Here is an 18,074-nt window from a genome sequence, read left to right on the forward strand (position 1 = left end):
TTAATTTAAAAAACAACTTCATTGGAATTCACCCAAAAGTAAACTTGTTCTCACTTCTCATGAGGAACTTAATAAAACCAAAACCAGGATTTGCAGATAATTCGCCGTACTGTCCAAAGGACTGTTACCTCTCTTCAACCAAGTCATGCAAATAATTGCAAAGCAAACTTCCAGTTCTTATTAACCTTCTCAACAACTCTTTGAAACAGAGAGATTTATAAACCAGAGAGCTGCGTGTTAAAGGGTATTTGTCTAGGGTCGTGCTTAGTGGAATTAGATGCCTTTACTTTTAGCTCTTTTATAGCCATAAACAGTAAAGCATCAGTAATGGCAGAGTGTTTACAAAGCCACAGTGAGTAATTTATAATTCAGCCCAATTCCCAGGGCAAAGGTGTAGTATGTGCGCTGCTGGTTGAAAGGTGTGGCTCGCCAGCTGCATGGCTGATGTGGAGAGGGAGGGCTTAGACCCACCTCTTTTGCACGGCTCCCTCTTTGGGTTGGTTTGCACCCCGAGAGCACAAGGAGGAAGAATTACACTGGGGTCTCAGGTGAGGAGAGGGGAAAAAAGAGGAAAGCTTTTGCACCTTCCTCCTCCCTTGTGTATGTATCAGGTATAGGTACGGTAGGGTCCTTAGACTTCTGAGCAGACAGATCAATGACTAAATTGTTGTTCCATGAGAAAACAGGACTTGGGATGTTCTCACCAGTGCTCTAATGCTGTGCCCTAAACAGGATGCAGAAGAGCATTTACTGCTGACACATAGTGACAGTTACATGCTACAAACCACAGGTCTGATTCCACAGCACCTGCACAGGCAAAACTCCACTGACTTCCCAAAGGGACCTCTGACACTTTAAACGTCAGTGATCTTGGGTGAACTCCTGGCCCCAGTGAAGTGATGGGAGTTTTGCCATTTACTTCACTGGTGCCCGGATTCCACCCCTTAGCGTGACACATTTCAGGATGTTACAGATTCTCATTTTTAGCGCTGGGTTGTCACCGTAAATTTAAAACTGTTTTAGTTTCTCTGTCTATTCAGGTTGCAGAGCAATGACGGGCCAGCTCCTGCTCCCACTGAGGCTGCTAGGAGCTTTGCCATTGGCTTCAGTGGGAGCAGGAGTAGGCCCTGTACATAACAATCACATGGAACAAGAAAGAAACAAACAGCAGCGACAAATACAAGGCAATAGCTGGATACATTCTGTGACTAGGTGCCCCCGCCCCCAAAAAATAAATACCGTGGACCAAACGTTAACTTCCCTTTGGAGAGTGAGGCAAGGCCCTGGGAACTCTGTAAACATCAGTTCAGAGTTCGGCCTGTAGAGGAGGGCAGGAGATCCAAATCCCTGCCTCAGGGGCCTACAGGGGAAGGAACCTCCTGGCCCACAGAAGAGCTTTCTCCCTGGGTGACTAGCTCTGCCTGGTCTCCCGTGGCAGCCTGGCTCTTGTGGGAGGAAGGGCGACATTGGGAGGCTGCATGGGACCAGTCCTGGAGAGAGAGCCCATGAGAGCTAATGGAATAGTGTAGAAGTTAATGGGAATGGATCGCAATGAGAGTTGTGAGTGCTCCTAAGGTGATAAGCACTTTGCAGGGTTTACCACAATGTACGTGAGACTAATGCATCCTGATTTCAAGCACTTATATAATCTGAGTTGTGTACACCAGTCCTAACATGTGCTCAGTGAAGTTTGTTACAGCAGCATTGGATGCGGTCACAATCTAACCTTATTTTAAACAGTCAGTGGCGTCATTCAGGTTGCTTTCTGAGACGTAAACAAGCTTTCACATTTTACTTCCTCTTCTAGCTGCACAAGTCCACAGTTATCAGCAGGATTGCTGGGCAATAAGGTAAGGCTGTTTTTCAAGCTCTGACTGCATGTATTAAAGCAAAAACTAATGAACCTGCACTGTTGGAATATGCTACATTAAAATAATGCTTTTCTTGTGCTTTTCATTGTGGTCATTCCCTTGTCAAAGCAGGAAAATTAGAATGAGAAAAGCTTGTTGTAGCGCTCTTTGTTTTACTAACTTTATATTGTAAAAAAAATTTGCAACGAGTGTTTTCTCAAGATAGCTTTTCCATCAAGATAAAGATACAGACAGAGACTGCAGAAGCACAGACAAAAGCAGTATGATGATTTGATCGGTTTGCCCGCCAAATTTTTGCAAGCATGAAAGAGCTAAAGTAGTAGCTGTAATAAACCACTGGTGCCTGAGAGAGTGAAATTTTATGCTGTTGCAATTAATAGTATCTTAATTACTATCAAATGTTGTTACAAGAGGTCATTTTGTTCTGTGGTGTAATTTCTGAGTCAAAATCAGTACAAATCTTTTATTTTTAAATTGTATTTGATGGTAACGGAAATTCCAGCAGACCACTATTTTATCTAGCGAAGGATTTTTATTAGAATCAAAAGATTCCTTGTTCTAGCTGTTGTTTATATGTAATCTATGATGCTTTGTAATTAAATTGTGAGAGCAGAATGATAATATTCCTTTGAGCTGGGTGATGGAAAACACAATGTGACAAAAGTCTAAAGGGTGGGACGCAATGTTCTCAGAGACTATCAGGCAATTGCCACTGATATGAAAACTGCAGCATGGATTAGGATTGCAATTATTAAACTGGATTAGACATAGCTTGATCTCTGATGGATGCATTTAAATCACGCTTTCTAAAGCTTCTTTACTTAAGACTCCTTAATACTCTGACAATCGCTCAAACAGGTGGCTAGAGATCGGAGGGAATGTAATAGTGCAATCCCCTGTCAAGTGGCTGGTGACTAAGTTTGTGTATCCTTAAGGTAACTACAAACAAAACTCAGCAGTACACTGGGTTCCAAAGCTAAGTAAATGAAAAGGGAATTCCTCTTTTGGTGAGTCAGTTAGCATGCAAAGCCAGTCTTGCCACAGACTCGAATGGAAGAGACCTTTAGCTTTCGCATGAGATTTTAGCATATAAAATAAGGATGTTGGATTTTTCTTTTTAAGAGGCATAAAGCAATGGTTCTCAACCTGTGGCCCAATCGGCTCAGAGCTGCGCCCACGTAGGGTGACCAGATGTCTTGATTTTATAGGGACAGTCCCAATTTTGGGGTCTTTTTCTTATATAGGCTCCATTACCCCCTACCCCTGTCCAGATTTTTCATACTTGCTGTCTGGTCAACCTAGGCCCATGTGAAATCCTCAGGGCCATACTGGTATTATTGGATGTGGCCCACATAACACATTGTGGGCCACGTATGTGGCCCACAATAATAAATAGGTTGAGACTCACTGGCATAAAGGCTATTGTTGAGGTAATATCTTTTATTGGACCAAGTTCTGTTGATGAAAGAGACAAGTTTTCGAACTACACAAAGCTCTTCTCCAGGTCTGGGAAAGGTACTCCTTGTGTCACAGCAAAATGCCCAGTGGATCAGATTGTTTAGCATAAGTAGTTTGCACATATTGTAAGGGACCAAACAAGGTAGGAGTAGTCCCTTAACAATGGGGGTAAAAACCTAACTGGCTCCAAGACTGATCTTGATAAGTTTATTGAGGGGGTTGGTATGATGACACTGCCTACAATGGTATGTAGCCGGTCTGTGACTGCTAGTAGCAAATATTCTCCAACATCCAGTGCTGGGAAACTAGATGGGGAGGGCTGTGACGCTCTGTACCTTGGGGGAACACCATGTACTCCCATGTTCATCCTTATAATATGATTATGTGGTATCCAATGCAAAGTTTGTCAGGTCGGGTGTCTTCAGAAGGCTCATGATGCACTGAGCATTGTTGTTATAGTAATCTTATCGGTTGTAATTTCATATATATAGTTATGAGGCTGAAAATGTGTCCTCATTGTTTAAAACAAGCTCAGGCAAACTCTCCAAGAGCAGAGGGGCAGTTCACACCTCATCAGGGCATTTTTGGGACAAACCCAGCCCAGCCTCACAGGAACAAAGTACACTGACCTAGGCAACAACAAAGGATCTGTTGGACTCTCGAGTGAGTCACCCCCCCGCTTCTCTTGGTCAGTTTGGGACTACAATGAGGTAATGCTCACCTGACTCTGAAGGGGGGGGGCAAAGCCAAGAGGGAAGAAAGGACATGATAAAAGGGAGAGACATTTGCCATGCTCTCTCTCTCTCTCTCTTCTACCCCCATCTACATCACCACCACCAAGCGAATGAAGCGCTAATCAAAGGCGAGTGCCTGGCTGAAAGGCAACCAGCCAGCCTGTAGTGAGAAGCATCTAAGTTTGTAAGGGCACTGAAAGTGTTAAGATCAGCTTAGAAGGCGTTTTGCTTTCATTTCATTGACCAAACCTGACTTTCACTTAAAATCTATCTTTTGTAGTTAATAAATTTGTTTGTTTATTCTACCTGAAGCAGTGCATTTGGTTTGAAGTGTGTCAGAGACTCCCCTTGGGATAACAAGCCTGGTACATATCAATTTCTTTGTTAAATTGATGAACTCATATAAGCTTGCAGTGTCCAGTGGGCATAACTGGACACTGCAAGATGGAGGTTGTGTCTGGGACTGGATATATTGGCTAGTGTCATTTGGTTGCACAATCCAAGCAGCTTACATGCTAGAGGCTGTGCGTGAACAACCCAGGAGTGCGGATTCTCAAAGCAGAGCAGGGTAAGGCTGGCTCCCAGAGTCGAGGATTGGAGTGAGCTAGCAGATCACTGGTCCAGAGTTATTTGGAACCAGGGGAACATCACAAGGGCTCTGAGTTATTACAGACAATTCTTTCCCAGGTGACTGGCTGGTGGAGCTTGCTGAAATGCTCAGGGTCCAACTGATCACCATATTCAGGGCAGGGAAGGAATTTTCCTCCGGAGTCAGATTGGCAGAGACCCTGGGGTGGAGGTCACCTTTTACTGCAACATGGAGCATGGGACACTTGCAGGTTTAAACTAGTGTAGATGGTGGATTCTCTGTAAGTTGAAGTCTTTAAATCATGATTTGAGGACTTCAGTAACTCAGTCAGAGGTTATAGGTCTATTACAGGAGTGGGTGGGTGAGTTCTATGGCCTGCAATGTGCAGGAGGCCAGACTAGATGATCATGATCATAGAAGATTAGGGTTGGAAGAGACCTCAGGAGATCATCTAGTCCAGGAGTTGGCAACCTTTCAGAAGTGGTGTGCCGAGTCATCGTTTATTCAATCTAATTTAAGGTTTCACGTGCCAGTAGTACATTTTAACATTTTTAGAAGGTCTCTTTCTATAAGTATATAATATACAACTAAACTATTGTTGTATGTAAAGTAAATAAGATTTTTAAAATGTTTAAGAAGTGTCATTTAAAATTAAATTAAAATGCGGAGTCCCCCGGACCGGTGGCCAGGACCCGGGCAGTGTGAGTACCACTGAAAATCAGTTTGTGTGCCGTCTTTGGCACACGTGCCATAGGTTGCCTACCCCTGATCTAGTCCAACTCCCTGCTCAAAGCAGGACCAACACCAACTAAATCAACCCAGCCAGGGCTTTGTCAAGCCGGGCCTTAAAAAACTCTAAGGATGGAGATTCCACCACCTCCCTAGGTAACTCATTCCAGTGCTTCACCACCCTCCTAGTGAAATAGTTTTTCCTAATATCCAAACTAGACCTTCCTCACTGCAACTTGAGACCATTGCTCCTTGTTCTGTTATCTGCCACCACTGAGAACAGCTGAGCTCCATCCTTTTGGGAACTCCCATTCAGGTAGTTGAAGACTGCTATCAAATCCCCCTTCACTCTTCTCTTCTGCAGACTAAATAACCCCAGTTCCCTCAGCCTCCCCTCATGTGCCCTAACCCCCTAATCATTTTTGTTGCCCTCTGCTGGACTCTTTCCAATTTGTCCACATCCCTTCTGTACTGGGGGGCCCAAAACTGGATGCAATACTCCAGATGTGGCCTCACCAGTGCTGAATAGAGGGGAATAATCACTTCCCTCGATCTGCCGGCAATGCTCTTACTAATGCATCCCAATATGCTGTTAGCCTTCTTGGCAACAAGGGCAAACTGCTGACTCATATCCAGCTCCTTGTCCACTGTAATCCCCAGGTCCTTTTCTGCAGAACTGCCACTTAGGCAGTCAGTCCCCAGTCTGTAGCAGTGCCTGGGATTCTTCCGTCCTACGTGCAGGACTCTGCACTTGTCCTTGTTGAACCTCATCAGATTTCTTTTGGCCCAATCCTCCAATTTGTCTATGTCACTCTGGACCCTATCCCTATCCTCCAGCTTATCTACCTCTCCCCCCAGCTTAGTGTCATCCGCAAACTTGCTGAGGGTGCAATCCATCCCATCATCCAGATCGTTAATGAAGATGTTGAACAAAACTGGCCTCAGGACCGACCCCTGGGGCACTCCGCTTGATACTGGCTGCCAACTAGACATTGAGCCATTGATCATTAGCCGTTGAACCTGATGATCTAGCCAGCTTTCTATCCACGTGTGACGAACTGGGACTGTTCTTACTGTGGTCTGTGAATGCTGACAGGGGAGTGTGGCTAGGATAGTCTGCATTGGGGGATGGTAGACTGCCCGAAGGAGAATACCTGAGTGTGTAACATGAGAACCCAGGAAGGGGTTGGAGGCCAGGTGACACCTTGGCCCGGGAAACTGAACAAAGGCTGTGGGAGGGGTCGCTGAAGGCAGAGTGTTGGAAGCGGGCTGGAGAGATGGCTGGGAGGCAGAGATGGCTCTGACCTCCCAAGGGGGGGCTGGGATGCCCTGGGACCCCAAGCTGGACCTAACTGAGGGGGGTCCTGTTGTCTGTGCCTGCAAGACCTGTCTTGGACTGTATTCCTGTCATCCAAATAAACCTTCTGCTTTACTGGCTGGCTGAGAGTCATGGTGAATCTCAGGAAGCCGGGGGTGCAGGGCCCTGAGTCCCCCAATACTCCGTGACACCACCTTATAGTTCATTCATCCAATCCATTCGTCTTTAATTTGCTGGCAAGAATACTGTGGGAGACTGTATCAAAAGCTTTGCTAAAGTCAAGGTATATTATGTCCACCACTTTCCCCATATCTACAGAGCCAGTTATCTCATCATAGAAGGCAATCAGGTTGGTCAGGCAAGACTTGCCCTTGGTGAATCCATGTTGACTGTTCCTGATCACCTTCCTCTTCTCCAAGTGCTTCAAAATGGATTCCTTGAGGACCATGTTCCTTCTTCCTTTTTTAAAGATGGGCACTATATTTGCCTTCTTCCAATTGTCCAGGACCTCCCCCTATTGCCACGAGTTTTCAAAGATAATGGCCAATAGGCTCTGCAATCACATCAGCCAACTCCCTCAGCACCCTCGGATGCATTGCATCCACCCCATGGACTTGTGTATGTCCAGCTTTTCTAAATAGTCCTTAACCTGTTCCTTTACCACTGAGGGCTGCTCACCTCCTCCCCATACTGTGGGTCCCTTCTGGCATTAAAGTCTATGAGTTATTAGTCTCCCTAATTTCCTGGGACCAACACTGCTACAACTACACTGCGTAATGGAATAATGGAATACATTAGTGGACATTTGATTCACATTGACACTTGTGACCTGGGTCCTAGTGGGCAGCCAGCTGTGGTCACTCAATTAGGGTGAACTGCAAAGAATGTGGCAGACAATCCCCATAAAGCTGGTGGACATTCCAATACTTAGATTTACCAAGCCAGCATAAAACAGCTTCTTTATTACCTTACTGGTTACTCAGAAGTCCAAACAACACAGTTCCCTTAAAGTGATCCAGCCTCAGGTCTTCATCCAACCCCCATCAAATATGATGAAAATTTCTGTAAATCTTATGTCATCATATAAAAGAAAAGGTTCTACCAATCCCAAAGGATCAGACACATTATTGAATGTTTCAGATCTTACCCAAATACACGCTCCAGCCAATTCTTATTAACTAAACTAAAATTTATAGAGAGTATGATTAAAAGCTCAATATACCTACAGACATGAGTTCAATTCATTGAGGTTCAGATTCATAGCAGAGATGGTGAGCTTTGTAGTTGCAAAGAGTTCTTTCAGAAATAGTTCATAGGTTATCGTCCAATGTCCAAATATCATATTCAGGGCGTACCAGCATAACCAGGACTCAGTCTTGCTACTCAAACTTCCCCTGATGAAGCTTAAGCAGATCTGAGATGACAGAATCAGGATCCAAGGATCTTTTTATACAGTGTTCTAGCATCCACTTGACCACACAGTCCTGGTTAAACGATAGGCTTTTGATGTAAACTTTTGCTTTCTAAACACCACCAGTAATTCATTACACAAATTAACATAGGGCAATTTATCCATTAGGCAGTCTATTACAAACTTCAAAGAGACATATCAACAATGACATCATTTTGCCCAAGATTCATCCAAATATTAATATTCCCTTTTGATCTCTGAATCAATAGTTATAGTGACAGGCAGGAACTGTCTGTTTACAGGTAATATCTAAGATACACACAATTAGTATTACTTCTAACAATATAGGTTTGCATTTCAAAGTTCTAGACTATTTAGCATGAATGGCCCTAATTATCATTTGTATACCTTTCTAACATGACTTTAAAGGTGAGCTTTGGGTCATTCAGCCTACAAGCTGTTTAACCCTTTTTAGCCATGCATCACAACTCTGTAAGACATACATATTTATCACAGCTAAGAAGCTGTGAGCAGCATTCAGCCAGAGAAGCCTCCCTTTTGATTCAACTGTAGAGCTTTTCACTGCTGACGGTGAGGGTTTCAGTTTTCATTGTGACTCCAGCAACGTACAAGATACAGGAACACTCGGAGAGGAGTGATTCTAGAGGGAGGATTTTGCAACATAGTTAAACCAGTTATAGTGTCTGGTCACCACTTGATGGGCACAATAAAAAAAACGTAGGGCCAAGGAATGACAGTCCTACACTTGTTGGTCTCAGTTGGAGCATTCCTTTCTTGATATTGCCATGGAAATAATATTTTGCAGCCTTCCATCTACAAGTAACCAAGTAATAGTGTGCACCAGTACAGACCGTTTCTTTCCTTGTTACCACAGTCTTACAAATGCAAATCAATTAAGCAAACATATTGTATTTATTCATTATTGGTTTTATTGAAATGGCATGTTCTGAAGAAAATGATCCAGTAGGAATTTGTTTTCGCAGAGGCTTTCACTGTCCATTTGTGACTTCCAAACTACTGTGATATGTCTTCTCTATACGGGAAAAAAGATAATTGAATGGAATATGTTAGCTTGCCACCTGTGCTATGCAACATGCTTTTGGTGCCCTTGCTTTGTCAGTAGCTTTGCAGTAAGGGTCCAGTCCTGCCAGGTGTTGAGCAGGTTTCTGTATTTTAGCTTAGAGGATAGTTTTATCATGTTTTAAATAAAGTGATTAATTATTGGCAAGCCTAGTGAATTGGTGGGTGAGAATGCTCTGTACTTGAGCATTGTTATTATATAAATGTTACCCATAATTTTGCACTCCCAGTCATTTCACAATCTTTAGTCCATATTTCATCATATAGAGCCTGACCCAGAGCCCACTGAAATCAATAAAGAGCCTTTTACAGGCCCATCATTCAATTGCTAATTTAATACAGATGTTTAATTTTTATTTTTTGTCAACCACATTTTAAGGGTATTTTTGTAACCATGTGGCTGTGCCCACAATGATTCTGAACAGCTATCTTTGTTTAATTTCCCTAGATCAGGACTTTCCCCTAACTATAACATCAAAAAGTTAGGGGATTTTTCTTTGAAATTATTCTGCTATCAATTGTCTAAAATCAGAACACAAACTTTTCAATTTGAGATAATCCCAGAAGACATCAAGACACACAAAACATAATTTAAAAATAATCATACCATATCTATCTAGGTGTCTATGTGGCCCTCAACGCCATAGCATGTATTTCAACACCTTATTTTCTCTTAGCAGGGTTAGAAATCTCTCTCTAAAGAAAAGGCAAAAAGAAATGAAACATTGTCTAAATCTGACACCTTGTGGCCAATTAAAGAACAGATTATAGGACGAGATGAAAACTATGGCACAAAAATTCCGTTATTCTCTAACCATCAGCAATGCTAGACCTGCATCATTCTGCACCTATATCTTTTCTCTGAGAAAACATGATTCTACACATCCAAGAAGCAACTCAAACAGTGAGAAAACCTTTGAGGGATAGGTATTTCCTCATGTCTGGAATGCTTGTAAGAAGGTATACTTTGCCATTAGAAAATGAAGGCTGCATTGCTGGAAATCACTTGTGTGCAGACAATGCTTTACTGAAGCAGGGATGATAATATGTTATCTCAAATGCTTATTTAATACATGGGTTCTTTTTAAGACCTGCAGTAGGAGTGGTCTCACTGGTGAGCCAGAAGGCTGTGCTTGATTACATCAAAAGTGCTTATGAACTCTAATTCCTTAGTTATTACATAAAATCTAATAAAGGCTAACTGCATCTAGGGGCATCTGCATGCAAAAGGACTGAAACAGAAATATCCCATTTTGATTTAATTTCAGGTCAATGGAATTGAAATTCATGTAAGAACAGCAGTCCATGGGCCAGATTGCTAAAGGTATTTAGATGCCTAAAGACATAGAGGTTAGTGGTATTTTCAAAAAAGGCCTAACTCCCACTGATCTCAGTCAGCCATTTCAGAGGGCTGTTTATTCGGTGGGGTGTAGGTGGGTGGCTGTCAGTGCTATATGGCGTTAGTCTGTTGCTGGGCTACTCTTTAAGGAGAAAAGAAAAGCCAGAGGAATAGAAACATGTTTCAAACGAAGGGCAAAAAAGAGAGTGAGCAACAACTGCTGCTCTCAGGGCCTGCTGGCATAGAAATGGGTGGTCATAGGCACTGTTAGCATAAGCAGGCCAATGATTACACCAGTGGTGAATTTGGACCATACCCTGTGGTAGACCATATGCTTCTTAGTCATGTATGAGTAACATGCTGCAAGTTACCAGGCCAGCATCTACTTACAGAGACACTTTTGCTGGCAGATGCCTCCTGTAGGTGGTACTTTGCAGAAAATGAGTCATTTGCAGTGAATCAGTATCTCCGATGCTATATCCTCACAGTAAAACTCCCTGCAGGGAACTAAAATGGAGAAAATTTCCTCACAGAATCCCTCCACCATCATTCTATTGGGATGCCCACCTCTATACCTAGAAGATCCAATGGATTCTCATGGATCATAGGGGAATGGGAATCAACAGAAGGCCTGCAACTGCCATGCAGAAAGTCTGTGCTTTCATACTGGCTCTGTGCCTCTGGTGCTCCTCACTCCCTGGCAAAAGGGAGACAATAAAATCCTGCTGCCAGGGACTTCCCTGAATGGAGCCATGGAAGGAATGTAGAAAAGCAGCTGGGAATCTCATCCCTTTCTTCAGCCACTGTGTGACATTTACATGAAAACAGGAACCCAGTCTTCATTTTTACGCTTACAATGGATGAGCTGGTAAATCAAGCTCACCCAGGATTTTGAGTACAGGAATATCCCCAAACTGAACTTTTCTTGCCTGTATTATCCCCTCTGAGGAGAAATCCTAGTCTGGTTTAAAGAAGGAAAAATACACCTAATTTAACAGTTTAATTGGAAGTTCCTCACCCCACCCTGATCAGTCTGCAGTTTGAATCAAAGGAGAGTCTGAAAAAGGAAAATATCACCTCAAAATTAAACTGCTCAATTAAAAATGATGGCCCAGGTTTGTGTTGGGGTGGTAGGGAGACCCAGGATGACCACATTTTAAGTGTAGCTCAATGTGTTTGGTAAGCAATAAGAAAGTAAATTCCATTTGTCTAGCCCAGACTGCAGGTTATCCTGGGCTGTCAGAGACAGGGATTTTTTCTAGGCTGGGTGGAAATCAATCCCTTCTTCATTGATGGCTACAACTTTGTCAGGGTCCCATACTGCTTCAGTGACATGGACCTGGCTCACTTTGAGAAGAATGATTAAGTGGTTAGGGCGCTAGACTGATACTTGCAGTACTTAATTTGTGCCAGGGCTGAGCCCCGGCACCTCTGGGCTCGGCAGTTCCTAGTCCCAGCACCTCTGGGCTCGGCTGTTCCTAGCCCCGGCACCTCTCGGCTCGGCTGTTCCTAGCCCCGGCACCTCTTGGCTTGCCACATCAGTTATGACAGTAAAAAATTGCTTGAGCTCCGGCACATCTTTCATTACAAATTAAGCACTGGATACTTGGGACATGCAACTTCAATTCTTTGATCAGACTTCCTGTGTGACGCCGGCTAAGTTGCTTAGTCTTACTGTGCCTCACTTCCCCAGCTGTAAAGTGGGGGTAACAGCGCTGCCCTGGCTCACCAGGGCATTGTGAGGATAACTACATTATTGACTGTAAGATGCTCAGATACTATGGTAATGGGACCAGGTACATACCTTCGATAGAGGGAAACAGTCTTTGAGGTTTCATAACCCCCAAAGTATCTTACTGCTTGTGAAAAAGCATTGAAGAGTGAGAAGGAGATTTACAGAGGACATGTTGTAGGCTCTACATTTTACTAAATGTAATAATGTAAGTAATGCATGTAGTACATGTGATGCAAATATTAATATTGATCAATCTTGCATTGTCTTTGCCTTTACAGCAATTGTTTTGGGAGGCACCAGGGCTTAGTGGCTAGAACACTAGACTGAGACTCAGGAGATCTGGGTTCCATTCCAGACTCTGCCAGTGGCCGGCTAGGAGACCGTAGGAAAGTCACTTTTACCTCCCTGAGCCTCAGTTTCCCAATGTGCAAAATGGGGATCATGATCTACTGATGCAAAATGCTATATAAGAGCTAGATGTTATGATTATCTTTTTACTCTTTACAGAAATCTTCCATCCAGTCCCAAATGATTGCTCAGACACACTCAAGATGCAGAGCAACGGATCTTCAGAAAACTGTGCTGATCCTAATATAACATTTAAAAACTCTCTATACGCAACCACTTACACCATAATATTCATTCCTGGTCTTCTGGCAAACAGTGCTGCATTATGGGTTTTATGTCGCTTCATCAGCAAGAAGAACAAAGCTGTCATTTTTATGATTAATTTGGCTGCAGCCGATCTTGCTCATGTTCTTTCGTTACCGCTACGAATATATTATTATATAAACCACACGTGGCCTTTTGGGAGATTCCTCTGCTTGTTATGTTTCTACCTGAAGTATCTCAACATGTACGCAAGCATTTGTTTCCTTACCTGCATAAGTATTCAAAGGTACTACTTCCTCCTGCATCCATTCAAAGCCAAAGACTGGAAGCGCAGGTATGACGTCACCATTAGTGCTGTGGTATGGATTGTGGTTGGGGCTGCTTGCTCACCATTTCCCATTATGAGAAACTCTGACTTAACCAACAATTCAAATTTCTGCTTTGCGGATCTTGGAGTCAGGAAAATTGACAGTAAGACAGCTTCTGTGATTATGGTAACGATAGCTGAGCTTTTAGGATTTGTGGGCCCTCTAATTATTATTGTATACTGTACCTGGAAAACAAAAGAGTCGCTTCAGAAATACGAAATGCCTTTGCAAAATACCAGTGAAAAACGGAGAGCTTTACGCATGGTTTCTATGTGTGCAGCTGTGTTCTTTGTGTGTTTCACACCGTATCACATAAACTTCTTCTTCTACATGATGGTGAAAGAGAATGTTATTACACACTGCGCCATACGCCGAAGCACTCTTTACTCTCAGCCCTTTTGTTTAAGCCTGGCAAGCCTGGACTGTTGTTTGGATCCAATCCTGTACTTCTTTACAACAGCAGAATTTCAGGATCAGTTATCAAGACACAGCAGCGCAATCATCAGGAGTCGCCTGATGAGCAAGGAGAGCGCCTCGTCGATTAAGGAATAAAAACCATGAGCATTTTTTTTAACCTTATTACATATGAAATCTTGGACTGCTCTATAACTCTGTAGTCAAATAGGTAGAATAGAAACACCTGCAGCTTTATTTGATGGAGTTTGTGATGCTGAAAGCCTTTTGAAATATAGAAAACAATGTTCATTTAAAATCAGCAGTCAAATGGTATAGGTGTTTGAGACTGGAGAACCCCTGACTAGAGTAAACTGGTGGAGTGCCTCACCTGATCTACCTGAACTAGAAAATACTGTAGGGAGCAGTGCTGCCTTTGCAGGGAGATGGCCTGAATGGCCTAGTAGCTCTTTCCTAACTTGTGTGGTTCTATGATCAAGCCAAAGACACTCCAAACACCGAGGCCCAGTGTGACCTCCTCTCAGCAACTGCTCTTCTGCAACAGAAATACAGCGCAACAGGGGAAATAATTAACAAACAAAACCAAGCACAGAGACACAAAGTGGAACCTCCTCAAGGTTTGCAGCTTGATTCAATATGGCGACCACATTTCCATAGGTACACAGTTGCCCTTTCTACACTGTGGTATCGCTAGTGAAAAGCCTGTACTGCTAGGGCCTGCTGTTGGCACTAAGCATATTGTGTTATTCACAACACATTTCTATCTCTATTTCACATTTTCTTTCCATCTTTTCTTGTTCTCTCCTTCCATTTCTTTATATCCTTCTCTTCTTCCATCTCAAACATTTTCTCCTTAGTCACACGTAGGTGTCTGGGTATCCTCCTCCCACCTCCCACCCCTGCCTGCCCTCAGCAGCCTGTGCTACAACAGAGGTCAGGACTCGGTGACTAAGTTCTTCAGCTGACCTCCACAAACAGTGCGGCCTGTACATCAAAGAGTGGGCTCTTCACCTGCTGCCAGCTGCCTCCTTCTCAGCTGCTCACTGTCAAAGTGTGCTATATGGTGCAGGACCGTCACATCAGGACTGCAGGCCCCATCGTTCCTTGCTGCACATGGCCCTCTTCCGTTAAGCGCTTTGCAGTTCATCCATGCAGTAAAAGGATTGATTTAGTAAATTCAACTAACAAATAAATTAGCAGAAAGAGTGATCTACCCACAATTGTTCCACTAGTTGAAAAAAAAATAAGAGAGAGGCCTAATTAATTGAATAAATTATTAATAATTCCCTCCGCTCTAATGGTGACCTCAATTTGTGTACCCCCATAAATACATTAGCTATTAAAACATTCAAGCAAACTGCAAAGTATTATTTCACAGAACGCAGAAATTAGCACACTAAAAATGGGTCAAATTCATCCTAGAGTAACTCCACTGATTTCAGTGGTCTTATACCTGGGATTGATTTGGTCAGATGTGTGTGTACTGATTTATCCACTTTGAATGAATTTTAAGACAAAAATTGTCATTAAGTAGCAGCAACAGCATCTACATCTTGCAAAAGTAAGCCTTATGTGTAGCTATAAAACGCAAACAAAAGTAGCTGAAACACTTAAGTGTAACTACCTGAATTTCATGTTATTACTTTTTGGCCCAGCCAAAAATGCCTTTCCATTTAGTGTCTCCCAGGTTTAAGGGGGCTGGGGGTGGGAATATCGCTTGGGTTTAAATAATGATTACATTGGGTATTATCTTTAATGGCAAATGATTACATTATATTGATAATAAGCTAGGTAGCTCAACTACCATTTTTTAAAGCTAAATGTTATAGTTTATATACATGCAGCTGTTTTTAAAGGGATATTTCAGTGTTCACAAGTGTAACAAGGGAATATATTTTAATTAAAGGAATTAGTCCTAGCTTCTTTAGCTTCTTAGTGACAAAGTTGTTCAATAAGTAACCAGTGCAATGCCTACTGAAATCAGGGGAAAGACTCCCATTGCCTTAACTAGACACTGTATTTTGCCAAAGACATACACACACACTTAACTTTATGCATTACAAGTACTCCAATTGAAACATACATTTAAGCACATGCATAATAAGTCTTTGCAGGACTGGGGCCTAAGTGTATATTCAAGCCTGTACAATAAAATTTTTATTAGGTTTTTTTTTTTTTAAATCAAGTTTTTCTCCTGTGCTATCAACTGTTCTATTTACTATCCTATGTGGATTCAGCCTATAGTTGTAATTATTTCTCTGAGAATGTTTATGTATCTTAGTCAGCTATTGGGAAGTGTTTAGTGTAATTTCCTTCAAGCTTCTGTTTTGCGCTTTGTTTGGTGGAGAAACAAATGTTTAAGGTATCACAATGACATTCGAACAGCTTGTCTTCCATTTTTCTTTGCAAAATCATGCTTTAAAAATAAATACACATTTGCAAATGTAACACAAGTTTCACAAAGGTGTGTTAATGTCTCAGACAACAGTGTGTTTTCCGATCCTTGGTTATTTGCAATACAGTTTTGCTGGCGAGTTCCAACAGCCTATTCACTTTGAGTGAAATTCCTCCCTGTGGAGAAGGCCAGCTCAGGACCAATGCACAAATTAAGTCCCACTTAAGACCTTAGAATAGAACTGGGGCCAGCACTCAGTCATATAGGCCAAAGACTGCACATTTGATTTACTACCAACCTTAGCTGCATTTAAACTGTCTACACACAGTTTTTAATACCAATTTAACGACACTTCTACCCTGATATAACGCGACCCGATATAACACATATTTGGACATAACGCGGTAAAGCAGCGCTCCGGGGGGGGGAGCGGGGCTGCGCACTCCGGCAGATCAAAGCAAGTTCGATATAGCGCGGTTTCACCTATAACGCCGTAAGATTTTTTAGCTCCCGAGGACAGCGTTATATCGGGGTAGAGGTGTATTTCTATCAGGAAGTTGATTTTTCTACCAGAATAGTTAAATTGGTGCAATCCCTAGTGTGGATTTCAGGTGCTTTTTACTGGTATTGCTTATTGCCTTTCTTGTACAGGAATAGCAACAGGGGCATTATTTCAGAGAAATTCTAGGGTGGGGTGAGAGTTGTACCAGTGTAGAGAACACTATATGTGGTTATGTTATAAGCTGCAAAGTCTTTGGGTAGGGACGGGGAAGTGGAGCATATAGATCTATGAAAAGTCTGACGGTAGAGGGAAGCTGCTCCTTTCCCTTCTACTCCCCCGCTCCACAGGAAATGACACCCCTGAATAGCAACACTAGTATAAGCACCTTTATACTGATATAGACACCAGTGGGGGTTATATTATTGTAACTACAGCAGTATTGTTAAAGCAGTAGAAGACAAGGCCTCAGCAGTGAAAGGGTTTGTATTTGGAGTGACAATCAGTGAAGATTAGAATCTGTGTTGCTGCAGGAACAGCAGCGTTCAAATTGTGGTTTTAAAAATGTATCAACATCACTTCAAATAAAGTGGAGATTGCTAAACTATAGAAAAACAAAGTTACAGGCTGATCTCTCTAGGGAGAATGTCTGCTTTTATTTGCTCCGCAGAGAATTTTGACGACTTCTCTTAATGTTACAATTTCTGTGGCAGCAAATAAAATTGCCCATTCTTATTCTTGCCCTGTTGTCCGAAAGGCCCTTTGTGAGTGCCAGAAGGAGAACTAAAGACGAAGCTTCTTGTTTGTGAGACTCGAGATCTCTTGCTATTTTTTTTCACCATTGTCTGAGAGCAGCCTTCCCAGTAATAGCTTCTTACATGTTGTCTCTTCTTTTTCACTTCCTTTTTATAGATCTGCAGTTGAAAAGTGAGGCCACCCCTATTTTCTCACAAAGTTTTCTCAACACCTGTAAACTGATGTGCTCTCTGCCCTGATTCCTGTGGGTTACGGGCCTACATTGCTCTAAAGGCTAACAGCTCAGTAGTCTTTGCAAGGGATAACCTCCCCTTCCACTGTGACAGCACTCCCAGTGCACCAGTCTCTTCTCAAAGCTGCTGCTCCTCTCTCTGCCTGCCTCACTCCTTGGCTTGCATAATGGACTTGGAAGAGATCATATATTGACTCTATGTAGACTAAAGTAAAAGTGACCCCTGTCATATATCACAGTCTACACCAATATGTGAATATGACATGAGACTTATGTCTTTCCTCATGGGAAAACACCTGACTTCTCTCCCCTCCCACTTTTAGAAAGTCCCATCTTCAGATTTGCACTGATTTCCTTTTGCTCTGAAATTTGAAAGTAAAAATCAGGAATGAAAGGGCTTTTCTTCAACCTTAAACAGCATCCCCAACTCATTTGCTCCTTAGGCCCAGGCCTCATGACCCTTTTGGTTAGTATGGTTCAAACTTCAGCATTTCTACTGCCTGCTTGATTGAG

General features: G+C 42.6%; 2 protein-coding genes across 3 annotated transcripts in view; both read left to right on the plus strand.

The window, feature by feature from the left end:
* Nucleotides 1-1,734: 1,734 nt before the first annotated feature.
* On the plus strand, nt 1,735-16,406 carry LOC117883237 (putative P2Y purinoceptor 10). 2 transcript variants are annotated; one of them, XM_034782346.1, is made up of 3 exons: nt 1,813-1,850; nt 10,480-10,561; nt 12,793-16,406. In XM_034782346.1, exon 3 carries the CDS (start codon nt 12,837-12,839, stop codon nt 13,815-13,817), a length of 981 nt encoding a protein of 326 aa, XP_034638237.1. In that variant the 5' UTR covers nt 1,813-1,850; nt 10,480-10,561; nt 12,793-12,836; the 3' UTR covers nt 13,818-16,406. The 2 variants fall into 2 exon arrangements, with proteins under 2 accessions (XP_034638236.1, XP_034638237.1); XM_034782345.1 differs by lacking the exon at nt 10,480-10,561 and having other exon boundaries at nt 1,735-1,850; nt 12,793-16,132.
* Nucleotides 1,811-18,074, plus strand: part of LOC117883236 (putative P2Y purinoceptor 10) — a 32,254-nt gene continuing 15,990 nt past the window's right edge. Inside the window, exon 1 of the mRNA XM_034782344.1 lies at nt 1,811-1,850. The gene's annotated coding sequence lies outside the window, so the exon portion shown is untranslated. The remainder of the gene's footprint in view (nt 1,851-18,074) is intronic.

This window comes from Trachemys scripta, chromosome 9 (genome assembly GCF_013100865.1).
Source record: "Trachemys scripta elegans isolate TJP31775 chromosome 9, CAS_Tse_1.0, whole genome shotgun sequence".
NCBI lineage: Eukaryota > Metazoa > Chordata > Testudines > Emydidae > Trachemys > Trachemys scripta.

Bases quoted from the DNA above. Each gene is read 5' to 3' on its own strand.
- LOC117883237 (XM_034782345.1), top strand. From the start codon at position 12,837: ATGCAGAGCAACGGATCTTCAGAAAACTGTGCTGATCCTAATATAACA.